Below are 26,639 nucleotides of genomic sequence, written 5' to 3'. Positions count from 1 at the left end.
GATGCAAGAAAGGCCACGCGATAAACATACCCAGTTGTATTACTGGGTGATCGTGGTGTGTTGAAATGGTGTGTGTGTGCGTGCGTGCGTGCGTGCGCGCGCGTGCGTGCGTGCGTGCGTCTGCGTGCGTGTGTGATTGTTATTGTCCGGACTAATGTAGGCTTTCCAGTGCTAGCCCACAGAGAATACCATGCCACAGTTCCAAAATGATACCCACTCAGCAACAGAATAATGACCCCACCAGGCAGGGAAACAACAAATACCACCTTTTAACGTTTCTTGGGGTATGCCGCGGCCGGGGATGGAACCCCCGACCTTCCGCGCTCCGGGCAGACGCTCTAACCACGAGCGTTTTATACTGCAGGGAATCACCAGGAAAAGATACACAGACATGTTGAAGTGGTTTTATTCAGTATATACATGTCACGTGACTAGTGCTGAAGCTGACAGACTTAGTGTTAGACAGATGACGTCTCTGAAAGAAAATGACATTTTTTATATTTAAGTTTTTTTCATATATGTATTTTAGTGTCTGTACATTGTGTCTTACTGTGCAATAAATATATAAAATACTGTACATTGTGTCTTACTGTGCAATAAATATATAAAATATAGAAAATATTTGCGGATAAACACTAAACTGGTCTTACCTTATACTAATGTGCTTCCAGTCTTTTCTTTACCATGTCAATATCGCATATTAATCTATTCCATGGAACGTTTGTCAATTGTCCACAGTCTTTAATATTCTGATACCATCTAGACAAACGTATATAATTTTAATTGAAAGCCTAGGTCAATATTAGTTTTGATTCTTTCGTCGAATTGCACATTTTCCCAACTTTATGACACATTAAGGGTCTGACTGTGGTCCAAATAATTGCCAAATTAACATGTACCAACTTGCAGTGTAAACGGTGTGTAGTTTTGTCCCAGTGTTTGTGTGAGCGGGTAAGGGTATTACGGGCAAATTCAAGTCTCTTTTCAGCGTTTGTCTCGATGGAAACGAATGCCCTTTGAAATTTGCATCCAGCATACTGAGGTAACCCAGACGCCTGCACTCCGTGAAGGCATTCGATGCATTGGCAAACAGGAAGTTGGTCAGGTTGGCCGGAAGCGGTGGTGGGGTTGGAGGTCTTGGGCATGCGCAGTCCTGTTGCATGTGACTCTGACGTCCATATTGTGATCGGTCAGTTTTCACAACATTATCTTCGTCGTTGTTTTCAGCCCTGAACGGCATCTGTTTTAGGTCCGCTTTCTCCATCTCCCCTGGAACACGAAGGTCAAGGTGTTAAAGGGGGACAATCCACAACAACCTGGTCCAGCCTAGTTTGAGGCATAGTTATTCTTAATCATCCATGCCCTACTGAAACTGTCTGTGGTCAGCAGAAATAGTACAAATGCAATAGGCAGGCAAAGAACACTAAATCATTTACAAAAGTTTTATTTTGGTTAACAGCAACACTTACAAACAACAATTACTATGGTACTTTAATTCACATTTCCAAACTTTCTGAAATCCCAAATTTCTATTATGATCACGATAACTGAATGACATGCGTGTCGAGCGATGTTGCCTATCCTAACTCTAAAGCCAAACTGACATTACAACGACACAGTGTGGTCGACACGTGGCGCACATGCATGTTTTGTTCATGCTTTTAGATATGTATCCGCGAAGTAAAGCAGTGTGTGCGAACTGTTTTCACACACAGAAACAAAACAGAACAACCTGTTCGGAAACATAGCATACTCACATCAATACAACCTGTGATGACAATATCCTTATGTCCAGTCTGTGTGTCATCGACATAATATTATTATCTTATATATTGCACTTAATGAAACATATAGAATATAAAGTGGATCTTGAAACAACCCCAACGTCACCCACCCGCGGAAGCCCTGAGTATAATTTTTCTTCCTGGTTTTGCAGGAACTTGTCACGTGGCAGATGGTGTCCATGTCCTCTCCTACAAGATGTGTTCTTTGTCAATGTTTTGCGGTTTTACTTTTTACATTTAAAACTTCACTCTGTTCGCATGGCCCCTCTCTTTTGTGAGCAGACCCGTGAAGATCCGGGGTAGAATAGGTCTTCAGTAACCCACGCTTGCCGTCAAAGACGACTATGCTTGTCGTAAGAGGCGACTAACGGGATCGGGTAGTCAGGCTCGATGCTCATGATGTCAATCACGGGATTGTCTGGTCCGAATCGATTATTTACAGACCGCCGTCATATAGCTGGAATATTGCTGAGTGCGGCGTTATACAATATGTGACAAACAAATTTTTGTGAGCAGAAACTATCACAGCGTGTCTGCTCAGTGTGAAGCAGGTCGTACACGTTTACCTCTTTTGTAAAACCCACGAGCACGGGTAGGAGCTGATAAAAGTGTGGAGCTTAAATTAATCTTACAAAAAGATTCAAACCCATCATATCGGATCCTGACACGACCAAGGGACGCAACATTCCATAAGAATTGTAGAATCATCTCACACAATCAAGCCACTGGTAACGGTGTACCACCACACGCAATCACGCCACTAGAAACGGTGTACCTTCACACGCAATCACGCCAATAGAAACGGTGTACCATGACATGGAATCACGCCACTGGTAACGGTGTACAATCACACGCAATCACGCCACTAGTAACGGTGTACCATCACACTTAATCACGCCACTAGCAATGGTGTGCCTCCGTAAGGATTCCGGCTTAGAATAGTTACCCAATAACTATGGAATAGTAGAAGGGACATTGTCGCGTTGTCGCCCTTCCAAAAACAAGCAAAAAGTGTCATAATTAACCAAAGCACGACAAGGCGACAACGCGATAACGCGACATTTTGGCCATTTGTCGCATTGTCCCCTTCTCGATTAATGGTGCGCCGGAATTGTTATACTCCTTTCTTACACATTTTTGATAGGGCGACAATGCGACAACGCGACAATGCGACAAAGCGACAACGCCGACATCTTTTGACCTTGAAAAATGTCGCGTTGTCGCATTGTCGAGCTTTGGTGAAGTCCAAGTCCTTGCTTGACAACGGTATAAGGATCTATACCGAAACGTCGCCTTCACAGTATTAAAGAAGTTGTTTTCCATAAATTGTGTCTACTTTGTCATCCGTCAACTTCTAAGTAATGCCTATCAAGCGATTCACCTGGTATCGATCATGGCGTTGATGTCAAGTAGAAAATCAAAACAAATTCAACAACACAAAGGTTCCCGAACACACACAGACTTTACTTCTAATGTCATAACGACTGTACAATCAGCTGTATCGGAGTGCGCAGAGTGTGTGCAGGCCCTGCCTCCACTCAGGTCCTTCACCTGACGGTTCTCAGGTCCTTCACCTGACGGTTCTCAGGTCCTCACAAACTACCGATATGCGTAGTAAAACGTCACAACCAACACGCTGCAAGAAGCTTAAAAGATATGCTCTTCTCGGGGAAGAACACACTAAGGAAACAGAGCATCCCCTGAACGAAGCTTACATATAACAGAGTACGACAGAAAGATCTGCATACTTGCAACCTGGTACATTGACTTGAGGTAAGGGGTAAACAAATATCACCACGATATTGAAGATGGTCAATAAGAAGCAATGGGATGGAACAGGGCACAGCGTACGTGAACTTGTAAGCGTATGAAGAAACAACATAAACTAATTAATGTCCAATTGTTTTCACATCATCAATACGAACGTAATGTAAAACAAGACATCAAGATACAATATATGGTTCAAACGATCATTGTGAAGATATCCAAATGAAATTAAAAACAAAATGACAGATCAATTGAGAAATTTCGCAAACATCTCTGATGATCTCTTTCGAAAGGGGACAGATATATGTCTCGATGCTAAACGTGTTTGATTCCTGGTAAGATATTGTTGAGATGAGCCTACGGTGTTCTGTTGCTTGGTAAGATATTGTTGAGATGTACTAAGACACCCTACGGTGTTCTGTTTCTTGGTAAGATATTGTTGAGATGTACAAAGACACCCTACGGTGTTCTGTTGCTTGGTAAGATATTGTTGAGATGTACTAAGACACCCTACGGTGTTCTGTTGCTTGGTAAGATAGTGTAGTAATGTACTAAGACACCCTGCGGTTTTCTGTTGCTTGGTAAGATATTGTTGAGATGTACTAAGACACCCTACGGTGTTCTGTTGCTTGGTAAGATAGTGTAGTAATGTACTAAGACACCCTGCGGTTTTCTGTTGCTTGGTAAGATATTGTTGAGATGTACTAAGACACCCTACGGTGTTCTGTTTCTTGGTAAGATATTGTTGAGATGTACAAAGACACCCTACGGTGTTCTGTTGCTTGGTAAAATATTGTTGAGATGTACTAAGACACCCTACGGTGTTCTGTTTCTTGGTAAGATATTGTTGAGATGTACTAAGACACCCTACGGTGTTCTGTTTCTTGGTAAGATATTGTTGAGATGTACTAAGACACCCTACGGTGTTCTGTTTCTTGGTAAGATATTGTTGAGATGTACTAAGACACCCTACGGTGTTCTGTTGCTTGGTAAGATATTGTTGAGATGTACTAAGACACCCTGCGGTGTTCTGTTTCTTGGTAAGATATTGTTTAGATGTACTAAGACACCCTGCGGTTTTCTGTTTCTTGGTAAGATATTGTTGAGATGTACTAAGACACCCTGCGGTGTTCTGTTTCTTGGTAAGATATTGTTGAGATGTACAAAGACACCCTACGGTGTTCTGTTGCTTGGTAAGATATTGTTGAGATGTACTAAGACACCCTACGGTGTTCTGTTGCTTGGTAAGATAGTGTAGTAATGTACTAAGACACCCTGCGGTTTTCTGTTGCTTGGTAAGATATTGTTGAGATGTACTAAGACACCCTACGGTGTTCTGTTTCTTGGTAAGATATTGTTGAGATGTACTAAGACACTCTACGGTGTTCTGTTGCTTGGTAAGATATTGTTGAGATGTACTAAGACACCCTGCGGTGTTCTGTTTCTTGGTAAGATATTGTTGAGATGTACTAAGACACCCTACGGTGTTCTGTTGCTTGGTAAGATATTGTTGAGATGTACTAAGACACCCTACGGTGTTCTGTTTCTTGGTAAGATAGTGTAGTAATGTACTAAGACACCCTGCGGTTTTCTGTTGCTTGGTAAGATATTGTTGAGATGTACTAAGACACCCTACGGTGTTCTGTTGCTTGGTAAGATATATTTGAGATGTACTTAATCATCAAACTACTGATACATACCCGGACATAACAAGTCCCTATTCCCAGAGTCGACATAACCCCTACATTCGTTATAACCGGGGTTATGCTACATAACCATTTTGCATTGTTCTACAATATGACAGATAAATTAACAAACGTATGCAGATCATGAGAGTCAACCTTGTGAGAAAGTCTCAGAACAGTCACGTGGTTTGGTGGACGGTTGTGTTTAATGCAAAGTACAAAGGGACACACGTCTATATACGATTATGATTGCATTCATGACGTCACATATAATACTCTACAGGAGATCTCACAGATCTAAATGTATTGAACATTTATAATAATTGCACATTGCAGGCGCCAATTAAAGACGAGGTCATATGGTTGATATGCACCAGTCATTGCACTTCAGAATAAGGTCGCCGTGACAACGAATATATTTAACCAATCATTGCACGCCTTTAATAGCGACCTCCACATATCAGCTGTTAGTCGGTTTCTTATTGGTTGCTTTGCGAAAGGGTTTGCGTGCTTTGGGCTTGTCTCGTCCATGCTCATCTGCATAGGCCCGTAAGATAGAAGGCAAGGCGGATGGGTCGTTTAGCTCTAGTTCTGCGAAAAGACAGAGAGAAAGTGAAAGATAGAGCATGCTCATTCCGGTGTGACATTCACAAATCATGCAGAGATAAACATTACAGGTTGTCGTAATCCCCTACCTTTCACCCCAACTTGATGTCGACCATTTGATATTCAGAAAGTGGACTTTTTTGAGAAAATAAATATTCCAGAAAATACTGGAAAAAGTAATTTTGTCTCGGATTCTACAAACTTGTTCGTTGGCTTTCCCGAGAAAAAACACTATACTTGCAAAGAAAACAATTAAAAATGTTATCTCAACGTCGTTACTAGGATAACAACGGTCGCCGGACCACTGACTTAAGGTCGACAACACAACGGTGATACCTGTATGAAATACAGCACTATCGAATGACCATGTCTTGTTTGTGCATATTTAGCCACCATCAGGGTGTATACTTTCTTTTGCCCGGCAGTTTATATCTAACATCTATCCTGTCCCATAGTCTCCCGGAATATTGAACGGCCGGTCCCAATTATCACGTGACCAACTGGAGGGGTTTGCCAAAACGGTAATATAATTATAGTTTCATGCCTACAAAAGTAACTAAGCCTCTAAAACTGACAATGAGTTAATCACGTTTTGCAAACATCTGAACGGAGACTTTGGACGTAGCTTGATCAAAACCATTGCCACTCTAAAGGAGATATGTTCCATTAACACGAACAGGATGAGGCGTGTTCAGCTGTGACGTGCTCAGGCGAAGCATTCCGCCTACAGAGCTGACAGGGCATGCAATCAGGAGTTAGTGACAGGGAATGAATGTGGGTACAGTCAGACATTGCAGCTATAAGCATTTGACATTTTGCATCTGATTAAAGTGAGTGAGTGAGTTATAATTTTTAACGTCGGATCGGCAATATTTCAGCCATATAACGGCACAACATATTAGAACAACCAGTAGAAACATGTCACACTTTCGGTCACGTGTTACTTTAGTTCTTCCAGCCTTTGTGTTCCGCTCGATGTCTTCCTTTAGGTATAAGAGCTTCTAGATACGAGAGTTGAGCTATTCAACTGGATATACTTTCTCTCACGAATCCTCTCTCTGAAGGAATTAACAGTGTAACGTCCCTCGACACTGTTACAGCTATAGGTGTCGTTGACACAAAAACCTGTCAATGACTTCTCACCTGCGAGTTTCGGGAAGATCCGCTCCAGAAGCAGAATGCGGTCCCCCAGGATGTCAATGGTCTTCCTTGTATCCACGGTGGAGTTAAGCTCCCCTTCCAGTTCCAGAACACGGCCCTCCAAGTACTCGACCTTCCCCTCCAGGAGCAGGATCCTGCTCTCTTGTGCTAGACAAAAGCAATACATGCTGGTAGTGTATTTCAATTTTGTCTAAAGAAACGTTTTGAGAAAAGACCATTCGTGGTATATATGTACTAAGTTCCAAAAGAAAAGCCCTTCTCATGTTGTAACTTCCGATGTCATTGATTTCAAATAAAAGTGACCTATTTTGCACAACAACGTTTTTAGATTCGAACACTGGACAGAGACTGTTGATATCTATCAGCAAGAATGGTCAGAAAGTGTCCTTCCGAGGACGTGCTCAGAGCACGATGCGCGGTTTTAATGTGAAACATGGATTGTTGGGTGCTGCAGGTACCCGTCACAGTGAAACCTGACACTAACCGCCCGACAGTTCTCTGAGTGACAAGGAATGAACTAAGTCCAGACTATAAACGATCGTCATCGAGTACTGATCATGATTGAAGCTGGAAGACACGGCCAAACGAATGACAGGAGATCTACAGGTTCACCACACTAAGATATGCAATCTTACAGTGTGCAGGGCCGCCCAAGAAGCGGACGTCAACGTGTTACGGGTTAACGTTATGGTTCGTTCTCACTTGCACCAGCGCCACCTTTCAGCGTCAACTACTGCTAGGCTTGCAAAAAGAAGCCAAAACAGACCTGTGCGTCGGCTTTCAACGGCTAATCTCAGATCGCGACTTCCATACTTTAGGATGTGCGTTTATTTTGCAATTGAGTATATAATCATTCAACAACCCGTCCTGACCCTACATGATCGCTTCCAGCTTCATGGTTCTTGTATAGAAGACTATCGATCCTTGTTATCTAAACGAAATACCCACCAGGAACTACTACAAGTAATCTCTATTCGTGATGCGGTGTTTTCATGCTGAAAACACTATTGACTTTGGCTTCGGTTATTCTAAGAATGACATGATATGACACAGAGAGTATTCCCCCGTGCATGTCGTATCATATTACACATTCGGTTAACAATCTTTATACATTCAATTCTTTGGAGGAAATCACTACAAATGCTTTCAACGACCTTGAGCACCGCTAAGGTCATGGACACAGACAAACATTAGTCATGAAAAAGGATGACTCTCTGCCGCATCTGAAGGATGTTCTGAGATGTTAAGTCAACATGCATCGAGTAGCATGTGGTCACGTGACTTGATCCAAGATGTCTGACAATCGAAATGCTTAGAACGAACGACGGATATAACGAACTCAGATTAGTGGTAATAACCGTAGTTTAATATACTTGATTGATGTTAGGAGGACTCTACAGGGAGTGGATGTGTAGGGGGGCGGGGGAGGTTGGGGAGGCGGGGGTGACAATAAACGTGGTTTGAGAAGAATTGTAGTGGAAAGTGTATTGAGAGTAGGTGTATTTGAAGGTGTATTGAGAGTAGGTGTATTTGAAGGTGTATTGAGAGTAGGTGTATTTGAAGGTGTATTGAGAGTAGGTGTATTGGAAAGTATATTGAGAGTAGGTGTATTGATTGTAGGTGTATTGGAAGGTGTATTGAGAGTAGGTGTATTGGAAAGAATATTGAGAGTAGGTGTGTTGGAAGGTGTATTGAGTGTAGGTGTATTGGAAGGTGTATCGAGTGTATGTGTATTGGAAGGTGTATCGAGTGTCGGTGTATTGGAAGGTGTATCGAGTGTAGGTGTATTGGAAGGTGTATTGAGAGTAGGTGTATTAAAAGGTGTATTGGAAGGTGTATTGAGAGTAGATGTATTGGAAGTTGTATCGAGTGTAGGTGTGTTGGAAGGTGTATTGAGAGTAGGTGTATTGATAGGTGTATTGAGAGTAGGTGTATTGGAAAGTGTATGGAGTGTAGGTGTATAGGAAGGTATTGGAAGGTGTATTGAGAGTAGGTGTATTGGAAGGTGTATTGAGTGTAGGTGAATTGGAAAGTATTGGATGGTGTATTGAGAGTAGGTGTATTGGAAGGTGTATTTAGAGTAGGTGTATTGGAAAGTGTATGGAGTGTAGGTGTATAGGAAGGTATTGGAAGGTGTATTGAGAGAAGGTGTATTGGAAGGTGTATTGAGTGTAGGTGAATTGGAAGGTATTGGAAGGTGTATTGAGAGTAGGTGTATTGGAAGGTGTATTGAGAGTAGGTTTATTGGAAGGTGTATTAAGTGTAGGTGAATTGGAAGGTACTGGAAGGTGTATTGAGAGTAGGTGTATTGGAAGGTGTATTGAGTGTAGGTGAATTGGAAGGTATTGGAAGGTGTATTGAGGGTAGGTCTTTTGGAAGGTGTATTGAGAGTAGGTGTAATTGGAGTAGGTCTATTAGGATTAGGAGAAGGTGTGTTTGGAGTTGGTGTAATGGTAGTAAGTGTGTTGGGAGAATGTGCATAATTCGCAGACGTTGAGGTTACATTTACCTTTCTCTCTCTGTTCATCTTGTAGCGTCGCCTTGCCTGGTGGCCCCTTAGGCCCGGCTATACCCAGCTCACCCCTGGGTCCTTGTTCGCCTCTGGGCCCCACGGGACCAGGAGTACCGGGCAGCCCCGGCGCCCCAACTGGGCCAGCTTGACCAATCACCGTCCGTGTTGCTCCTCTTTCTGGGTCAGCTTCTAGGGTAACGCCCGGGGGTCCTGGGGGCCCCTGGGGCCCGGTCTTACCCCTCGGGCCTTCCGGCCCCCTTTCCCCACCAGGTCCCTGGGGGCACGTGCAAGCTTGAGCGTCTCGAGATTTTAAGGCACTAGGTGCGGAATGGGTGTATGTCATCTGAAATTACAAATAAAACAGAATTTACGGTTTCAGAAACTTTAACAGGATTTGTTCAGTTTACAGTTACTCGGGGTCGTTAGGGCTAACGCAGACGCAGTGACTGACTTGCGTGTTTTTGTGCAACAAAGCGATTTGATGAACACTGAGTGAACTTTGACCGCCAAGTCAAAATGAAGGATGGGTGGTGTCTTCAACCAATCAGATGTTAGCTTTCTTAAACAATTCGGCTTCATTATTCCTTTAACGCCTCGACACGGAAACTTAGATATTAACAAACGAAAACCGCCATAGAACACAGACATACCATTCACGGCCCTACCATTTGGGTGCAGGTGCCATGGCGCTCAGAAACAACATGATTCATAAATACCCACAACAGTCGGGCTCCCTCGACTACATTAGTTTTTGATATACAGATACCACATATGCTTGTTTGAATGCTTCGCTCACTCATCTCGAGAAGTAAGAAGCTTGGCGCTGATTGGACAGAAAGTTCACTTGACGCGGCCTTGAGTATTGAGGTATCGCATAGAGGCCGCGATTGATTTTGCAGTTGAATGAGATATAATGAGACTGGGAAAACTCTTCTTTATGACGGCCTCTCGCCTCAGTAAATTCATCAACATTTATCTTTTCATTCCGAAACACATAAGAAGTTTAGATTCAGATATTGTAACTACTCAAATCACGTTTTGCAAATTAATTAATAAATGATTATAGAAGGTAATTTTGGATCAAGCCAGTAAATGTCACATGAAGACTTCACAACATCTGTACCTTCCTACATTAAGGCCGTTCATCGTGGAAACACAATAGATTGAGAAGCCCTCGTAAAATCATTGATTCTCCTCGTGAAAGATGTTATTCAAAATATCCGAGGCCTGTGACAGTTTTAATTCTGTTGTATTTCTTTATTCATTTCGCACTGTAGGCCTATTGTACATTTAGATAGTCAGATCCACAATGGACATTAACGAGCTTCTAATATTCATGGCACGGAATATATATAGTGAAAGGTTTTTCGTGATGACAACAACAGGTTAAATCTATGTAATGTAGGATGGACATGATATTTTCCTGGAATATATTTGTTTCTAAGATTATTATATGTTTTACAAATTAACAGAAAATGGTATTCGTTTTCGATAAGACCAATGATGCAGAGGTTACAAAGTCTTTGGTCTCTTGGGACATTATAATATCTACCCACTTCAATATGGAGTGTGTGCGAACTACAACGATAGCGGCAAAGCGCAGTACGACATTTACCAATACTGATATTTAGAAGATACGGTTCAACACAAAAAAAATTTTTAAATAAAGAATAGGTGTACATTTTCGGACTACTAGCAATATCTGAATGCCATTCTTGTTTATGTATATATTTTAATCGTGATACAAATTCAAATATAAATAGTTTTGGATAAGAAATTGATTCGTTTTCCCAAAAACATAGCCGAAACCAAATTTATATAAGGTATTTTTAACCTTGGATACCCAATTAATCTTGCCATTTACAGCTTCTTTAAACAAGAGATTATAGCTCTTTCTTGGGTAACGATTATTTGGCATAGATATTATCTTACACCAGTAAGTAATACAACGCTTATATGCTGAAATGTACAAAGGATATCGACCACACTCGCCTCTTACGACATGATCAGGTGTCGAAGACTTAACGCCTAAAAATTGTTTGCATGCTAATAAATGGATCTGTTCAATTTCTTTGTATTTATTTAAGCCCAAAATTTCAGCTCCATATAACAATATTGGTGCTATTCTGGTATCCAATATCTTGAAAAATACATTATAATCAAATGGTTTTACATTCCTCAGTGATTTTAAAATATCACACAATACTTTTTGGGCCTGAAGTGCAGCATTTCATACATGGTTAGACCAATTTAAAGTTTTTGAGAATGATACACCCAAATATTTACAAGAAGAAACACATTCTTATCTAACATCTCCATAATACCATTTTCCATTTTTAGACAACATTCCTCCCTTACTGAACACCATTACTTTAGTTTTGTCAAAGTTAACAGTTAATGAATATCTATGACAAAAATCTTTAGGAACATCCATGCGCTTCCGTAGGCCAAATACAGTATCAGCAATTAGAGTGACATCGCCCGCAAACAATAATAAAAACACTTGAAGAAGTTCTGGATGAAACTGGATTCCTGGTTCACATTTAGATTCAATTTCTAGAGCCAAGTCATTAATGAACATATTAAACAGGAAGGGACTTAGTAAACAGCCTTGACGGACTCCAGTATTACACGGGAAAAAATCTGTTGGTTTCCATATTTGACGCAAGAGATAACATATTTATAAATAGATTGGATATTTTTATACATCTTTGGCGAGACTCCATGTACGTTTAATACGCGCCACAATTTTGATCTATCAACAAAGTCGAAAGCCTTCGAAAAATCTACAAAAGGTGTATACACTTTACTTCTCTTTTTACCTAAATGTCGCTGGATGATAGATTGTAATATAAAAATATTGTCAGCTGTAGAGTAGCCCCGACGAAAGCCAGCCTGGGATTCGACAAATTTATCACATGATTCACCCCAAAACTATAATCTCTTATTTAATATGTTAGTGTAGACTTTACTGAAAGCACTCAGTATTGTTATACCTCTGTAGTTGGCTGGTATTTTAGTATCACCCTTTTTGTGGAGGGGAACAATAACTCCATGTGTCCACATAGAAGGAAAGTATGAAGTATCAAACATTGCATTAAATATTAAAGTCAAGATTGGACATAGTATATCCTGGGCATATTCAAACATTTCAGTTATAAGTTTATCTGCACCAGCTGATTTACCATATTTTAATGAATTAATAGAATTAAAATAACTTCCTCTTGGAGAATGGGAGAGTCAAGAACAGAATCTGCAAGCTGATCGGTGTTCGTGTTTATACATTCATCTTCGGTGACTGTATCAGATTTAGTTTCAAACATACCCTGAAAGTATTTCAACCATTGGTTTATGTTAATGTCCGGTTTTGGAGTAGGCTGAGTGTTAGATAAACGCTTCAACGAAGACCAGAACAGTTTACCATTATGTATATTATTAACTATTGCGCTTTTGATGTCTTCTTGGTATTGTCTCTTTTTTTCACGAGTAAGATTTGTATATTGATTTCTTTGTCTTGTATAATTATTTAACGATGGCTGATCTTTTTTTCGTTTAAAGGATTTAGGTAGTCTAGTTTTAATTCAATACATGGACGTAAATATTGCTGTCACTCAGGTGATTAAGTAGTCTTGACATAAGCTTTCTTTATATGCAGAATCAGCAGCTCGGTACACATCTGTTTTAGATATACATGCTGAAGTCGAGCAGACACGCCTAGGTCGACCTAAAGGCTGACCATTTCCTTGCTCAGTGTTTCTCATGATATTCTGTGACCTGTGACACTGGGTCGTCTCTGTCTAACAATGCTCTCTGCGCTATCTAGTCTCACCTGTCTAACAATGCTCTCTGCGCTATCTAGTCTAATCTGTCTAACAATGCCCTCTGGCTATCTTGTCTCACCTGTCTAACAATGCTCTCTGCGCTATCTTGTCTCACCTGTCTAACAATGCTCTCTGGCTATCTTGTCTCACCTGTCTAACAATGCTCTCTGGCTATCTAGTCTCACCTGTCTAACAATGCTCTCTGGCTATCTAGTCTCGCCTGTCTAACAATGCTCTTTGGCTATCTAGTCTCATCTGTCTAACAATGCTCTCTGGCTATCTTGTCTCACCTGTCTAACAATGCTCTCTGCGCTATCTAGTCTCATCTGTCTAACAATGCTCTCTGGCTATCTTGTCTCACCTGTCTAACAATGCTCTCTGCGCTATCTAGTCTCATCTGTCTAACAATGCTCTCTGGCTATCTTGTCTCACCTGTCTAACAATGCTCTCTGCGCTATCTAGTCTCATCTGTCTAACAATGCTCTCTGGCTATCTTGTCTCACCTGTCTAACAATGCTCTCTGCGCTATCTAGTCTCATCTGTCTAACAATGCTCTCTGGCTTTCTTGTCTCACCTGTCTAACAATGCTCTCTGCGCTTTCTAGTCTCATCTGTCTAACAATGCTCTCTGGCTATCTTGTCTCACCTGTCTAACAATGCTCTCTGCGCTATCTAGTCTCATCTGTCTAACAATGCTCTCTGCGCTATCTAGTCTTATCTGTCTAACAATGCTCTCCGCGCTATCTAGTCTCATCTGTCTAACAATGCTCTCTGGCTATCTTGTCTCACCTGTCTAACAATGCTCTCTGGCTATCTAGTCTCACCTGTCTAACAATGCTCTCTGCGCTATCTAGTCTTATCTGTCTAACAATGCTCTCCGCGCTATCTAGTCTCATCTGTCTAACAATGCTCTCCGTGCTATGTGGTCTCACCTGTCTAACAATGCTCTCTGTGCTATCTAGTCTCATCTGTCTAACAATGCTCTCTGTGCTATCTAGTCTCATCTGTCCTACAATGCTCTCTGCGCTATCTTGTCTCGCCTGTCTAACAATGCTCTCAGCGCTATCTTGTCTCACCTGTCTAACAATGCTCTCTGCGCTATCTAGTCTCACCTGTCTAACAATGCTCTCTGTGCTATCTAGTCTCATCTGTCTAACAATGCTCTCTGTGCTCTCTAGTCTCATCTGTCCTACAATGCTCTCTGCGCTATCTTGTCTCACCTGTCTAACAATGCTCTCTGCGCTATCTTGTCTCATCTGTCTAACAGTGCTCTCTGCGCTATCTAGTCTCATCTGTCTAACAATGCTCTCTGTGCTATCTAGTCTCATCTGTCCTACAATGCTCTCTGCGTTATCTAGTCTCATCGGTCTAACAATGCTCTCTGTGCTATCTAGTCTCATCTGTCTAACAATGCTCTCTGCGCTATCTAGTCTCATCTGTCTAACAATGCTCTCTGCGCTATCTAGTCTCATCTGTCTAACAATGATCTCTGTGCTATGTGGTTTCACCTGTCTAACAATGCTCTCTGTACTATCTAGCCTCACCTGTCTAACAATGCTGTCTGTGCTATCTAGTCTCACCTGTCTAACAATGCTCTCTGTGCTATCTAGTCTCACCTGTCTAAGAATGCTGTCTGTGCTATCTAGTCTCACCTGTCTAACAATGCTCTCTGTGCTATCTAGTCTCACCTGTCTAACAATGCTCTCCGTGGTATCTTGTCTCACCTGTCTAAGAATGCTGTCTGTGCTATTTTGTCTCACCTGTCTAACAATGCTCTCTGTGCTATCTAGTCTCACCTGTCTAACAATGCTCTCCGTGGTATCTTGTCTCACCTGTCTAACAATGCTCTCCGTGCTATCTAGTCTCACCTGTCTAACAATGCTCTCCGTGCTATCTAGTCTCACCTGTCTAACAATGCTCTCCGTGCTATCTAGTCTAGCCTTCAGCGCTCGTATACTGGTGCAGTTGAAGCATTCTGGAAACAGAAACATATAGATCTGTTTATTTCAACACCAGACCTAGTAGCATCATAAATAAAACAATGTCAGAGTGAGGAGAAAGATTTAACACGGAACCCACTAACACAGCCAGACCACAAGGCATCAGGAATAGACTTAAGACATTGTTGGGATAGAACCCGAGGACTGTGTGCGGCTGTGGAACGCATCATCCACTAGGCTACGCAAGCAAAAGACTTAACATGTTCGGGGGATCGAGCCCGGGACCTGAGAGTGGCTGTCGAACTGTGTGTGGCGGTACCAGATACACAAAACTCATTTACCCGCCTCGCTGCTGTCTTTCCTTACCTTCCTCACAGTTGTCTCCCTTACCTTCGTCACAGTCGTCTCCCCTTACCTTCCTCACAGTTGTCTCCACTTACCTTCCTCACAGTTGTCTCCCCAGAATCCGGGACAGCAACGCCATTTTCTCTCCTTCAGCTGCCGGTACACTATAGTGTACTTCCGGGAGGTGTACTCAGTCCTGGAACACAGATAACACTTCAGTATGAAGGTCGGTCAAGGATCCACATTGACGTCATTTCATTTCTACTTCGTTGAAACACAAGAGTCATCGGAAGATGAACACACAGAACACTTCACGTGAAGGTTGGTAACGTCATTTCATTTCTACTCCTTCCTTGATCTGACTAGAACACACAGAACACTTCACGTGAAGGTCGGTAACGTCACTTCATTTCTACCCCTTCCTTGATCTGACTAGAACACACAGAACACCTCACGTGAAGGTCGGTAACGTCACTTCATTTCTACCCCTTCCTTGATCTGACTAGAACATAGAGAACACTTCACGTGAAGGTCGGTAACGTCACTTCATTTCTACCCCTTCCTTGATCTGACTAGAACACTGAGAACACTTCACGTGAAGGTCGGTAACGTCACTTCATTTCTACCCCTTCCTTGATCTGACTAGAACACAGAGAACACTTCACGTGAAGGTCGGTAACGTCACTTCATTTCTACCCCTTCCTTGATCTGACTAGAACACAGAGAACACTTCACGTGAAGGTCGGTAACGTCACTTCATTTCTACCCCTTCCTTGATCTGACTAGAACACAGAGAACACTTCACGTGAAGGTCGGTAACGTCACTTCATTTCTACCCCTTCCTTGATCTAACTAGAACACAGAGAACACTTCACGTGAAGGTCGGTAACGTCACTTCATTTCTACCCCTTCCTTGATCTGACTAGAACACATAGAACACCTCACGTGAAGGTCGGTAACGTCACTTCATTTCTACCCCTTCCTTGATCTGACTAGAACACACAGAACACTTCACGTGAAGGTCGGTAACGTCACTTCATTTCTACCCCTTCCTTGATCTGACTAGAACACAGAGAACACTTCACGTGAAGGTCGGTAACGTCACTTCATTTCTACCCCTTCCTTGATCTAACTAGAACACAGAGAACACTTCACGTGAAGGTCGATAACGTCACTTCATTTCTACCCCTTCCTTGATCTAACTAGAACACACAGAACACTTCACGTGAAGATCGGTAACGTCACTTCATTTCTACCCCTTCCTTGATCTGACTAGAACACAGAGAACACTTCACGTGAAGGTCGGTAACGTCACTTCATTTCTACCCCTTCCTTGATCTAACTAGAACACAGAGAACACTTCACGTGAAGGTCGGTAACGTCACTTCATTTCTACCCCTTCCTTGATCTAACTAGAACACAGAGAACACTTCACGTGAAGGTCGGTAACGTCACTTCATTTCTACCCCTTCCTTGATCTAACTAGAACACAGAGAACACTTCACGTGAAGGTCGGTAACGTCACTTCATTTCTACCCCTTCCTTGATCTAACTAGAACACAGAGAACACTTCACGTGAAGGTCGGTAACGTCACTTCATTTCTACCCCTTCCTTGATCTGACTAGAACACAGAGAACACTTCACGTGAAGGTCGGTAACGTCACTTCATTTCTACCCCTTCCTTGATCTAACTAGAACACAGAGAACACTTCACGTGAAGGTCGGTAACGTCACTTCATTTCTACCCCTTCCTTGATCTAACTAGAACATAGAGAACACTTCACGTGAAGGTCGGTAACGTCACTTTATTTCTACCCCTTCCTTGATCTAACTAGAACACAGAGAACACTTCACGTGAAGGTCGGTAACGTCACTTCATTTCTACCCCTTCCTTGATCTAACTAGAACATAGAGAACACTTCACGTGAAGGTCGGTAACGTCACTTCATTTCTACCCCTTCCTTGATCTGACTAGAACATAGAGAACACTTCACGTGAAGGTCGGTAACGTCACTTCATTTCTACTCCTTCCTTGATCTGACTAGAACACAGAGAACACTTCACGTGAAGGTCGGTAACGTCACTTCATTTCTACCCCTTCCTTGATCTGACTAGAACACAGAGAACACTTCACGTGAAGGTCGGTAACGTCACTTCATTTCTACCCCTTCCTTGATCTGACTAGAACACAGAGAACACTTCACGTGAAGGTCGGTAACGTCACTTCATTTCTACCCCTTCCTTGATCTGACTAGAACATAGAGAACACTTCACGTGAAGGTCGGTAACGTCACTTCATTTCTACCCCTTCCTTGATCTAACTAGAACATAGAGAACACTTCACGTGAAGGTCGGTAACGTCACTTCATTTCTACCCCTTCCTTGATCTAACTAGAACACAGAGAACACTTCACGTGAAGGTCGGTAACGTCACTTTATTTCTACCCCTTCCTTGATCTAACTAGAACACAGAGAACACTTCACGTGAAGGTCGGTAACGTCACTTCATTTCTACTCCTTCCTTGATCTGACTAGAACACACAGAACACTTCACGTGAAGGTCGGTAACGTCACTTCATTTCTACCCCTTCCTTGATCTGACTAGAACACAGAGAACACTTCACGTGAAGGTCGGTAACGTCACTTCATGTCTACTCCTTCCTTGATCTGACTAGAACACAGAGAACACTTCACGTGAAGGTCGGTATCGTCACTTCATTTCTACTCCTTCCTTGATCTGACTAGAACACAGAGAACACTTCACGTGAAGGTCGGTAACGTCACTTCATTACTACTCCTTCCTTGATCTGACTAGAACACAGAGAACACTTCACGTGAAGGTCGGTAACGTCACTTCATTTCTACCCCTTCCTTGATCTGACTAGAACACTGAGAACACTTCACGTGAAGGTCGGTAACGTCACTTCATTTCTACCCCTTCCTTGATCTGACTAGAACACAGAGAACACTTCACGTGAAGGTCGGTAACGTCACTTCATTTCTACTCCTTCCTTGATCTGACTAGAACACAGAGAACACTTCACGTGAAGGTCGGTAACGTCACTTCATTTCTACCCCTTCCTTGATCTGACTAGAACACAGAGAACACTTCACGTGAAGGTCGGTAACGTCACTTCATTTCTACCCCTTCCTTGATCTGACTAGAACACAGAGAACACTTCACGTGAAGGTCGGTAACGTCACTTCATTTCTACCCCTTCCTTGATCTGACTAGAACACAGAGAACACTTCACGTGAAGGTCGGTAACGTCACTTCATTTCTACCCCTTCCTTGATCTGACTAGAACACAGAGAACACTTCACGTGAAGGTCGGTAACGTCACTTCATTTCTACCCCTTCCTTGATCTGACTAGAACACAGAAACACTTCACGTGAAGGTCGGGACTAACGGACAGACGGATGGATGGACACTCTACCACTAGACGACGGATTCTCATGGCTTGAGGGAACACCAATTCTGTATGTAAAGTAGAATAATGTAGAGAGTGATTGAGTTGGGCTGCTTACAAAAATGTATATACATTAATCATAAGACTCCAACAAGCAGCGTGTTCCTGATCCCCGCCCCGAAATGTGCTTGTTTACGTTTCCAAGGGCAGGAATCTGAAACATGATTCCCCCTTAACGAAAGTGTGATACGACAGTGCAACTGGTGCTTGGTGTTTGATGATTGACTTTCACTTCGTGTGGGTTGACTGGAGGGGAACCTTTATGGAGTGAGAGACACCCTGTATGAACGTCGGGGCGTGTTTGGCCCTCACTCCATGAAGGTTCACACCAGTGTAAGTCAATTCTCATTTTTAAATCCCGAATTACTTCATTCACACACGATTTCATTTAGAATAGACTTCATGAACAACCAGCTGTATCGCGGAAAAGAGTTCGTCACAGCGAGAGATGGCATGAGTGTATGTAGGCTCAATTTTCTCCAGACTAATTTATTTTGTAGTTTGGCAACGAACATAGATTTAAACGATATCAGCTTTATATGAACATTGTCAGTTAAAATGACTCCAGTATAACAGTCCCAGAGACAGTGCGTCTCATCACGGGACGTCCAAATGGCATCCACGAACAACGTGATGGGCAGATTTCTGGCCGATCATTCAAACGTGATCATAAAGATGTGTCAAATAGACAGTAAAATAAATAACGAAATACTCATAGATTGTTGTTACCTGTCACTGTCAGTATTGGCACCGATCAAATGCATAGTTTGATTGTGCTTGTCTTCGTCTTGCTCAGTTGGAGAAGACATTTGATATTTGAGGTTATTTGAAGTATAAGTAACGCGAGCAGAGACCACTCGCATGGCGGTTAGCAGTCAACCACTCTAATGCAAGACGAAAGCGTGTAACTGATCAGAAGAAAAGGCTGCTCAATATATTTCATGTTAGGGAATTCCCGGGGTTTCTTTACATGCTTATGTTAAGACATGTAAATAATGGGACCGCCTCCGTGGTCTAGTGGTAGAACATCCGCCCGGAGAGCGGAAGGTCCGGGGTTCGATCCCCGACCGCGTCATACCAAAAGACGTTAAAAGATGGTACTTGTTGTTACCCTGTCTGGCGCTCGGCATTAAGGGCCAAAAACAAGGACTGGTCGGCTCGGAGTCAGTATACTGTGTCTGAGTGGGGTATTCATGTTAAACTGCGGCATGGTATCTCACTGAGCTAGCACTATAAATCGGCATCAGTCCGGACTAGTACAAGCAGCCACACAAACACACACACGTACATGCACGTCGCTATATAAGTGCAATAATCTTGGACGCGACGTTAAACCCAATTTCACCTCACCACCCGTAAATAATGCTAATACATGACTAGTACTGGTATAGGCAATGGTTTTGATAAATGTAGGATATAAGTAACAGTGTTCGAGAGGGATCGACCTAGGTTAGGAGTGGCGTCAGGAGTGGCGGGTAGAGAACAAACAGGATGAAGTGCCCGAGGGGTTTCTAAACAAACATTTATCATCATTTTGAGACACGTTTGACACATACGAGCACTTGTGAGAGAACGCAGCTACCTGTGTTTGATAACATAGAATGGGATACGAGAGTGTGATAACAGAGAATGCGATACGAGTGCGTGATAACATGGGTCTGTTGTTGATGCATATCTCCTCTGGTCAACTTCGTAAAGGGTCAGATTGGTCGACTCAACTTGTCCACTGGGGCGATATCTCCTCAACCTGTCATCATTGCTGCCACGTGATTTATAGGGTGCATTTATTACCACCGGGCATTGACCTCTGGAGAGCAAATGTGGAGTTATAGATCTCCTGATACGCAATGTATTCCATGAGCAATAAATCTTTGACTGGGTGTAGACTCAGACCAGCGAAGCGATGAACCAAGACCGAGGAGAGATAATTGCTTGATTCCAGAAACACGGTATTAACAGGATGTTGTGTGAGAGTAGGGCGTTAATAAATACTAGTTTAGATTAACATGCGTACAGGTAATGCATGCAACATATGGTCTGAGTACTGTGTCCACGCTACGCTATCCAATCTATGATGACGTACAAGATATGGAGTCATGCTCCCGTGTCTGATGACGTCAAGTGTTCATTCAGGGCATCTGATCAACGGTCCTGACCACGGCGCTACACATCGCCCACAGGGTTTCTCTGTATGGTTACATCTTGCCACTGAATTTTACACCAGGGTTAATGCCTGATTTGATACCACTGAGAACTATTACTTTCAGACATTCAGGGTGACGTAGAGGCTGGTTCTTGTTGCACCTAGCATAAAAATCAATGATCGTGTTTGCAGGGGTTTTTCTAAAGCAAATTCGCCTAAACAATGATACGCTGCTCTTCTGCGTTGATCGTTCTGAGATCACAAATGTGCATTCAGAACATGATTTGTTTTTTCTAATTGGAGATGTGTAAAAGGATGTAATTATTATGCGGCCACATCTGAAGAATTCAAGCAGTGTTTAGTTCTCTGTATCACATAACGTCAGAAGTTTGAGCTCGACCTAGTGACTTACAATGTAATCAAAGCAAATTTGACATCAAGTCAAGCATTTAGAGTTATGTACCCTTGGTTTTTGCAAACCACCGCTCCCTCGAGATAATGGCGGCGAACAGCTGTTCCCTTTTGCCGCTTGGTGCCAGAAAGTTTCTCAGACGAGAAAAAAATCACACACAACCGAGATAAAATAAATAAGAAATATATGCTTCACGGCCGAAACGTGCCACCGTATGAACACGTAGTGTGTGGACAAATGACTATGTGGTGATAAGCTGGTCTTTATGCGAGGTGTTGATGTCGGCAGACGGGGAAGCCATGTGATGGAGGACAGTTTGTCAGATATCAAGGGAACCTTCCTAATGTCAGTCGACATGTGTGTTACCACATGTTAAGATAAATTTCTCAACGCTCTAGGTGAAAAAACGAACCTTCATGGAACATTTGATATTTCGTCATGACCTGTATTGGGGGCGCTAGATATAAGAGGGATGTGTTTCACATGTCTGGGATTATAGTTGTTGTTGGTGTTGTTGTAGCTTCAGCGTATGATTAATGTTCTCTGTGCACGTAGCACAGTGCTGACTCTGTAAGGTTTGATCATACATGTACGCCAGATATATCAGACTTGACGAGATCTGCAGTTACATCACATCATGTTCACATCATGTTTGAGGACAGCCCGATGTGATGTACTCCCTACACACACACACACACACACGCACCATCCACCAACACACCCAACACACATACACACACCTACACACACCTACACACACACACACGCACCATCGACCAACACCCCCAACACACCTACACACACACACGCACCATCCACCAACACCCCCAACACACCTACACACACATACACACACACACGCACCATCCACCAACACCCCTAACACACCTACACACACACACGCACCTACACACACCTACACACACACGCACCATCCACCAACACCCCCAACACCCCCAACGCACACGCACCTACACACACCTACACACACACCTAAACACACCTACACACACACACACACACGCACCACCCACCAACACCCCCAACACACCTACAAACACACACGCACCATCCACCAACACCCCCAACACACCTACACACACCTACACACACACGCACCATCGACCAACACCCCTAACACACCTACACACACCTACACACACACACGCACCTACACACACCTACACACACACCTAAACACACCTACACACACACACACACACGCACCATCCACCAACACCCCCAACACACCTACAAACACACACGCACCATCCACCAACACCCCCAACACACCTACACACACCTACACACACACGCACCATCGACCAACACCCCTAACACACCTACACACACCTACACACACACACGCACCATCAACCAACACCCCCAACACACCTGCACACACCTACACACACACACACGCACCATCCACCAACACCCCCAACACACCTACACAAACCTACACACACACACGCACCATCAACCAACACCCCCAACACACCTACACACACACACGCACCTACACACCTACACACACACGCACCATCCACCAACACCCATAATATTGAATATAATGATATCCAGCTATATAAAAAAATAATGTTGAAACGATTGTATCGGCGAGTGGTGTACTACTTTTAGGATATTACACGAGCTTCAATGTAATATCAAGTTCATGTCCCGGGTGTGATAGTTTTCACTTTGCCCGAGGTTTATTTCACGAGAGTCATAGACTTGATATCAAATATTGAAGCGAGTGTATTCTATTTATTATGACAGATGTAATCTAAAGAGAAATCAACAAAAACAAACAGTTTCACAATCGTCAATATAGAAACCGAGAGAAAGGTGAAGGTTACATTGTGTGCTGACCAAACCACACCGGAAGTCAGTGCTGTCATTGCGCTTTAAAATAGTTCCCCGCTCATGTCGTCTCTACTACCGTAAACAACAAAATGATGTGTTATCAAAATAATTGATTGAAAGGCCGGATTTGGTTTTTAACATTGCAGTAACGCTTGGTCAAAGCTAAGAACAAACTAATTTAAAAAGAAATGTGATAGCAATCCATCGTTAATTTCGCCCCAAATAAACAACAATCTGTCTAAGCACACGTGGACCCGACATTTTCGCATGTGCAATAGACAGCGAGGCAAATATTCTATTTAAAGGCCACCGAGTGCATCTGCTGAAAACTCCAACACAGTCAAGTCTAATGACAAGTGGGCACGCGTGGCCCGGTCGTCTAAGACGCCGCAATTCGATGTGTAGAGTTGCGTCCCTTGGGCACTCCAGAAACCTATGATGAATACTGTTCAAAGCGGCGTTAAACCCAACTTACTCACTCACTCTAATGAAAAAGAAACGTGCATGTACACATATCTACGGTGGGACATGCGTCACGGACAGTTTATAGGATGTTCAAGTGGGTACCTACTGCTCGTTTATATGTCGCGAAACGTTAAGCAAGCGGGAGTTAGCGGCGACCGCCAACATGGCAGTCAGTATTAAACCCAATCATGACAAACAGCACCTGCTGTTGTTGATGCTCTTCAGAACAGTTTAGTGAACAATCTGGTTTCACAAACGTTGCAGTGTTGTAATTTGTATGTTGTCAGTTGAAGCAAAATAGTCCCACTGTTTAGCCGTATCCCTCCGCGGTCCTTCTGTACGACGTGAAATGGCTGAAATAATGCCGATACTGCGTTAAGTTTTAACTCACTCACTCACTCTACCTTGTGAACTGGCTCACGTTCATTCGGTGATAAAGATAATCAGCTGCATATGCATATTCAAAATATTGTTTTTACTAGTAAAAATTACAAATTAAACTTTTTTCAGTTTGTTATCCGTTACTTGGTTGCATTCCCAGGGTAAACAAAAACAGGAACGACTGAATGCAGCGAAAGTAGTCCCGTAAAGGTTGTTCAATAAACACAGTCAGCCAATCAAATGCCTAGAAGAACTGAAATGTCATATGTGCACACTGCAAATATCAGAAATATGTGCAACGATCTGTTACCGCTGGAGTAATCATGCAATGATGTATGTTACTGATGTAAAGGATACTAAAAGCTTACCTCACCTTCTACTGCGATGCCAGTCCCACGTGGGCTGCAGGCAGCTGACGAGCCTGGTCTGAACGCGGGAGCACCAGTGCCTGGAAGTAAAGATACAGCTTCCTGAGTATGGGGGAGTTGGGTTTAAGGCCGCTTGGTACAGTGTTTCAATAGCATCACGATAGTCAGCCCCAGGTGATGACGGTTTAGACGTCGACCTATGTGAAACCCAAGATACATGTGTAATCAGGTAACTACGAGGATGTAAGACAATCCATTAGACTACGAGGATGTAAGACAATCCATTACGCTACGACGGTGTAAGACAATCCATTACGCAACGAGGATATAAGACAATCCATTAGACTACGAGGATGTAAGACAATCCATTACGCTACGACGGTGTAAGACAATCCATTACGCAACGAGGATATAAGACAATCCATTAGACTACGAGGATGTAAGACAATCCATTACGCTACGACGGTGTAAGACAATCCATTACGCAACGAGGATATAAGACAATCCATTAGACTACGAGGATGTAAGACAATCCATTACGCTACGACGGTGTAAGACAATCCATTACGCAACGAGGATGTAAGACAATCCATTAGACTACGAGGATATAAGACAATCCATTAGACTACGAGGATGTAAGACAATCCATTACGCTACGACGGTGTAAGACAATCCATTACGCAACGAGGATATAAGACAATCCATTAGACTACGAGGATGTAAGACAATCAATTACGCTACGACGGTGTAAGACAATCCATTACGCAACGAGGATATAAGACAATCCATTAGACTACGAGGATGTAAGACAATCAATTACGCTACGACGGTGTAAGACAATCCATTACGCAACGAGGATATAAGACAATCCATTAGACTACGAGGATGTAAGACAATCCATTACGCCACCAGGATGTAAGACAATCCATTAGACTACGAGGATGTAAGACAATCCATTACGCTACGAGGATGTAAGACAATCCATTAGACTACGAGGATGTAAGACAATCCATTAGACTACGAGGATATAAGACAATCCATTACGCTACGAGGATGTAAGACACTCCATTAGACTACGAGGATATAAGACAATCCATTAGACTACGAGGATGTAAGACAATCCATTAGACTACGAGGATGTAAGACAATCCATTACGCTACGAGGATGTAAGACAATCCATTACGCTACGGCTGTGTAGTAAAAAAGATATGACGCGTGTACACATGCATAAACAGCAACGCCACATTACGAGCTCCCCTTGTTGTAAAATGATGACCTACGTATACGGTAAAACATTTCTTTACTTATTCTGGGCAGTATAGCGAGTCGCATCAAGGCACCGAAGTCACGATGCCTCAGGCAGTTTTGCTAAGGCGGAAATTCATATTAGAAACAATGAGAAAGGAGTTTTACTCACGGAAGTCGATAGAAATTTGAGAGTGTCAGCTATAACGGCTTTAATTGGGCAATTAAACACGCCCACAGGGCTGCGGAAGCTGGTGAGGCTGTCAGTGTGAGGAGATTCTCAGGTGGTCTACATAGAGCGTGCATGTTGACATGTAGACTCACTGTGCTGATCTGTGTTGGCGGGGTGTTTATTGATATAAGTAACTCAATTAACTGTGAAAACAGTGGCAGGTCTTCATTCAGAAGATTTGAGAGCCGTTCATAAAGACAACTATTCTCGTATAAATTACCATATATGCTGTCGTTTATAAATACCGCCATATATATTGCGTTCATAAAGACCACTATATTGTTATATGGCAGGGTAATTGATTGTCAAACAATGATTGTAACTGTATTACATTGTTTCGGTTGAGGTTCAGTAGAAGTTCATTGCATTGTATTAAGACAATGATTAGTTTCAGGAATGTAGTACTCTTTAATGTAAGCAGTGGTGAGGAAGTA

At 42.7% G+C, this 26,639-nt stretch overlaps 1 protein-coding gene across 2 annotated transcripts in view; it reads right to left on the bottom strand.

Moving 5' to 3' along the window:
- Positions 1 to 390: 390 nt before the first annotated feature.
- LOC124115946 (collagen alpha-1(XXVI) chain-like) overlaps positions 391 to 26,639 on the bottom strand; it is a 55,614-nt gene continuing 29,365 nt past the window's right edge. The window contains exons 2-7 of one of the 2 annotated variants that reach the window (XM_048385239.1): positions 24,733 to 24,807; positions 15,716 to 15,816; positions 15,240 to 15,310; positions 9,513 to 9,858; positions 6,986 to 7,150; positions 391 to 1,269 (exon numbers count right to left, since the gene is read on the bottom strand). In XM_048385239.1, coding sequence (XP_048241196.1) covers positions 854 to 1,269; positions 6,986 to 7,150; positions 9,513 to 9,858; positions 15,240 to 15,310; positions 15,716 to 15,816; positions 24,733 to 24,807 — 1,174 coding nt within the window. In that variant the 3' untranslated portion in view covers positions 391 to 853. Of the gene's footprint in view, positions 1,270 to 3,091; positions 5,828 to 6,985; positions 7,151 to 9,512; positions 9,859 to 15,239; positions 15,311 to 15,715; positions 15,817 to 24,732; positions 24,808 to 26,639 lie in introns of those variants that run through there. The other variant, XM_048385240.1, reaches the window with a different exon arrangement.

This window comes from Haliotis rufescens, unplaced genomic scaffold (assembly GCF_023055435.1).
Source record: "Haliotis rufescens isolate VD_foot unplaced genomic scaffold, xgHalRufe1.0.p SCAF_56, whole genome shotgun sequence".
Classification (NCBI taxonomy): Eukaryota; Metazoa; Mollusca; class Gastropoda; order Lepetellida; family Haliotidae; genus Haliotis; species Haliotis rufescens.
Note: the sequence above shows the minus strand (reverse complement) of the source record. Positions and strands in the feature narration are given on the sequence as shown.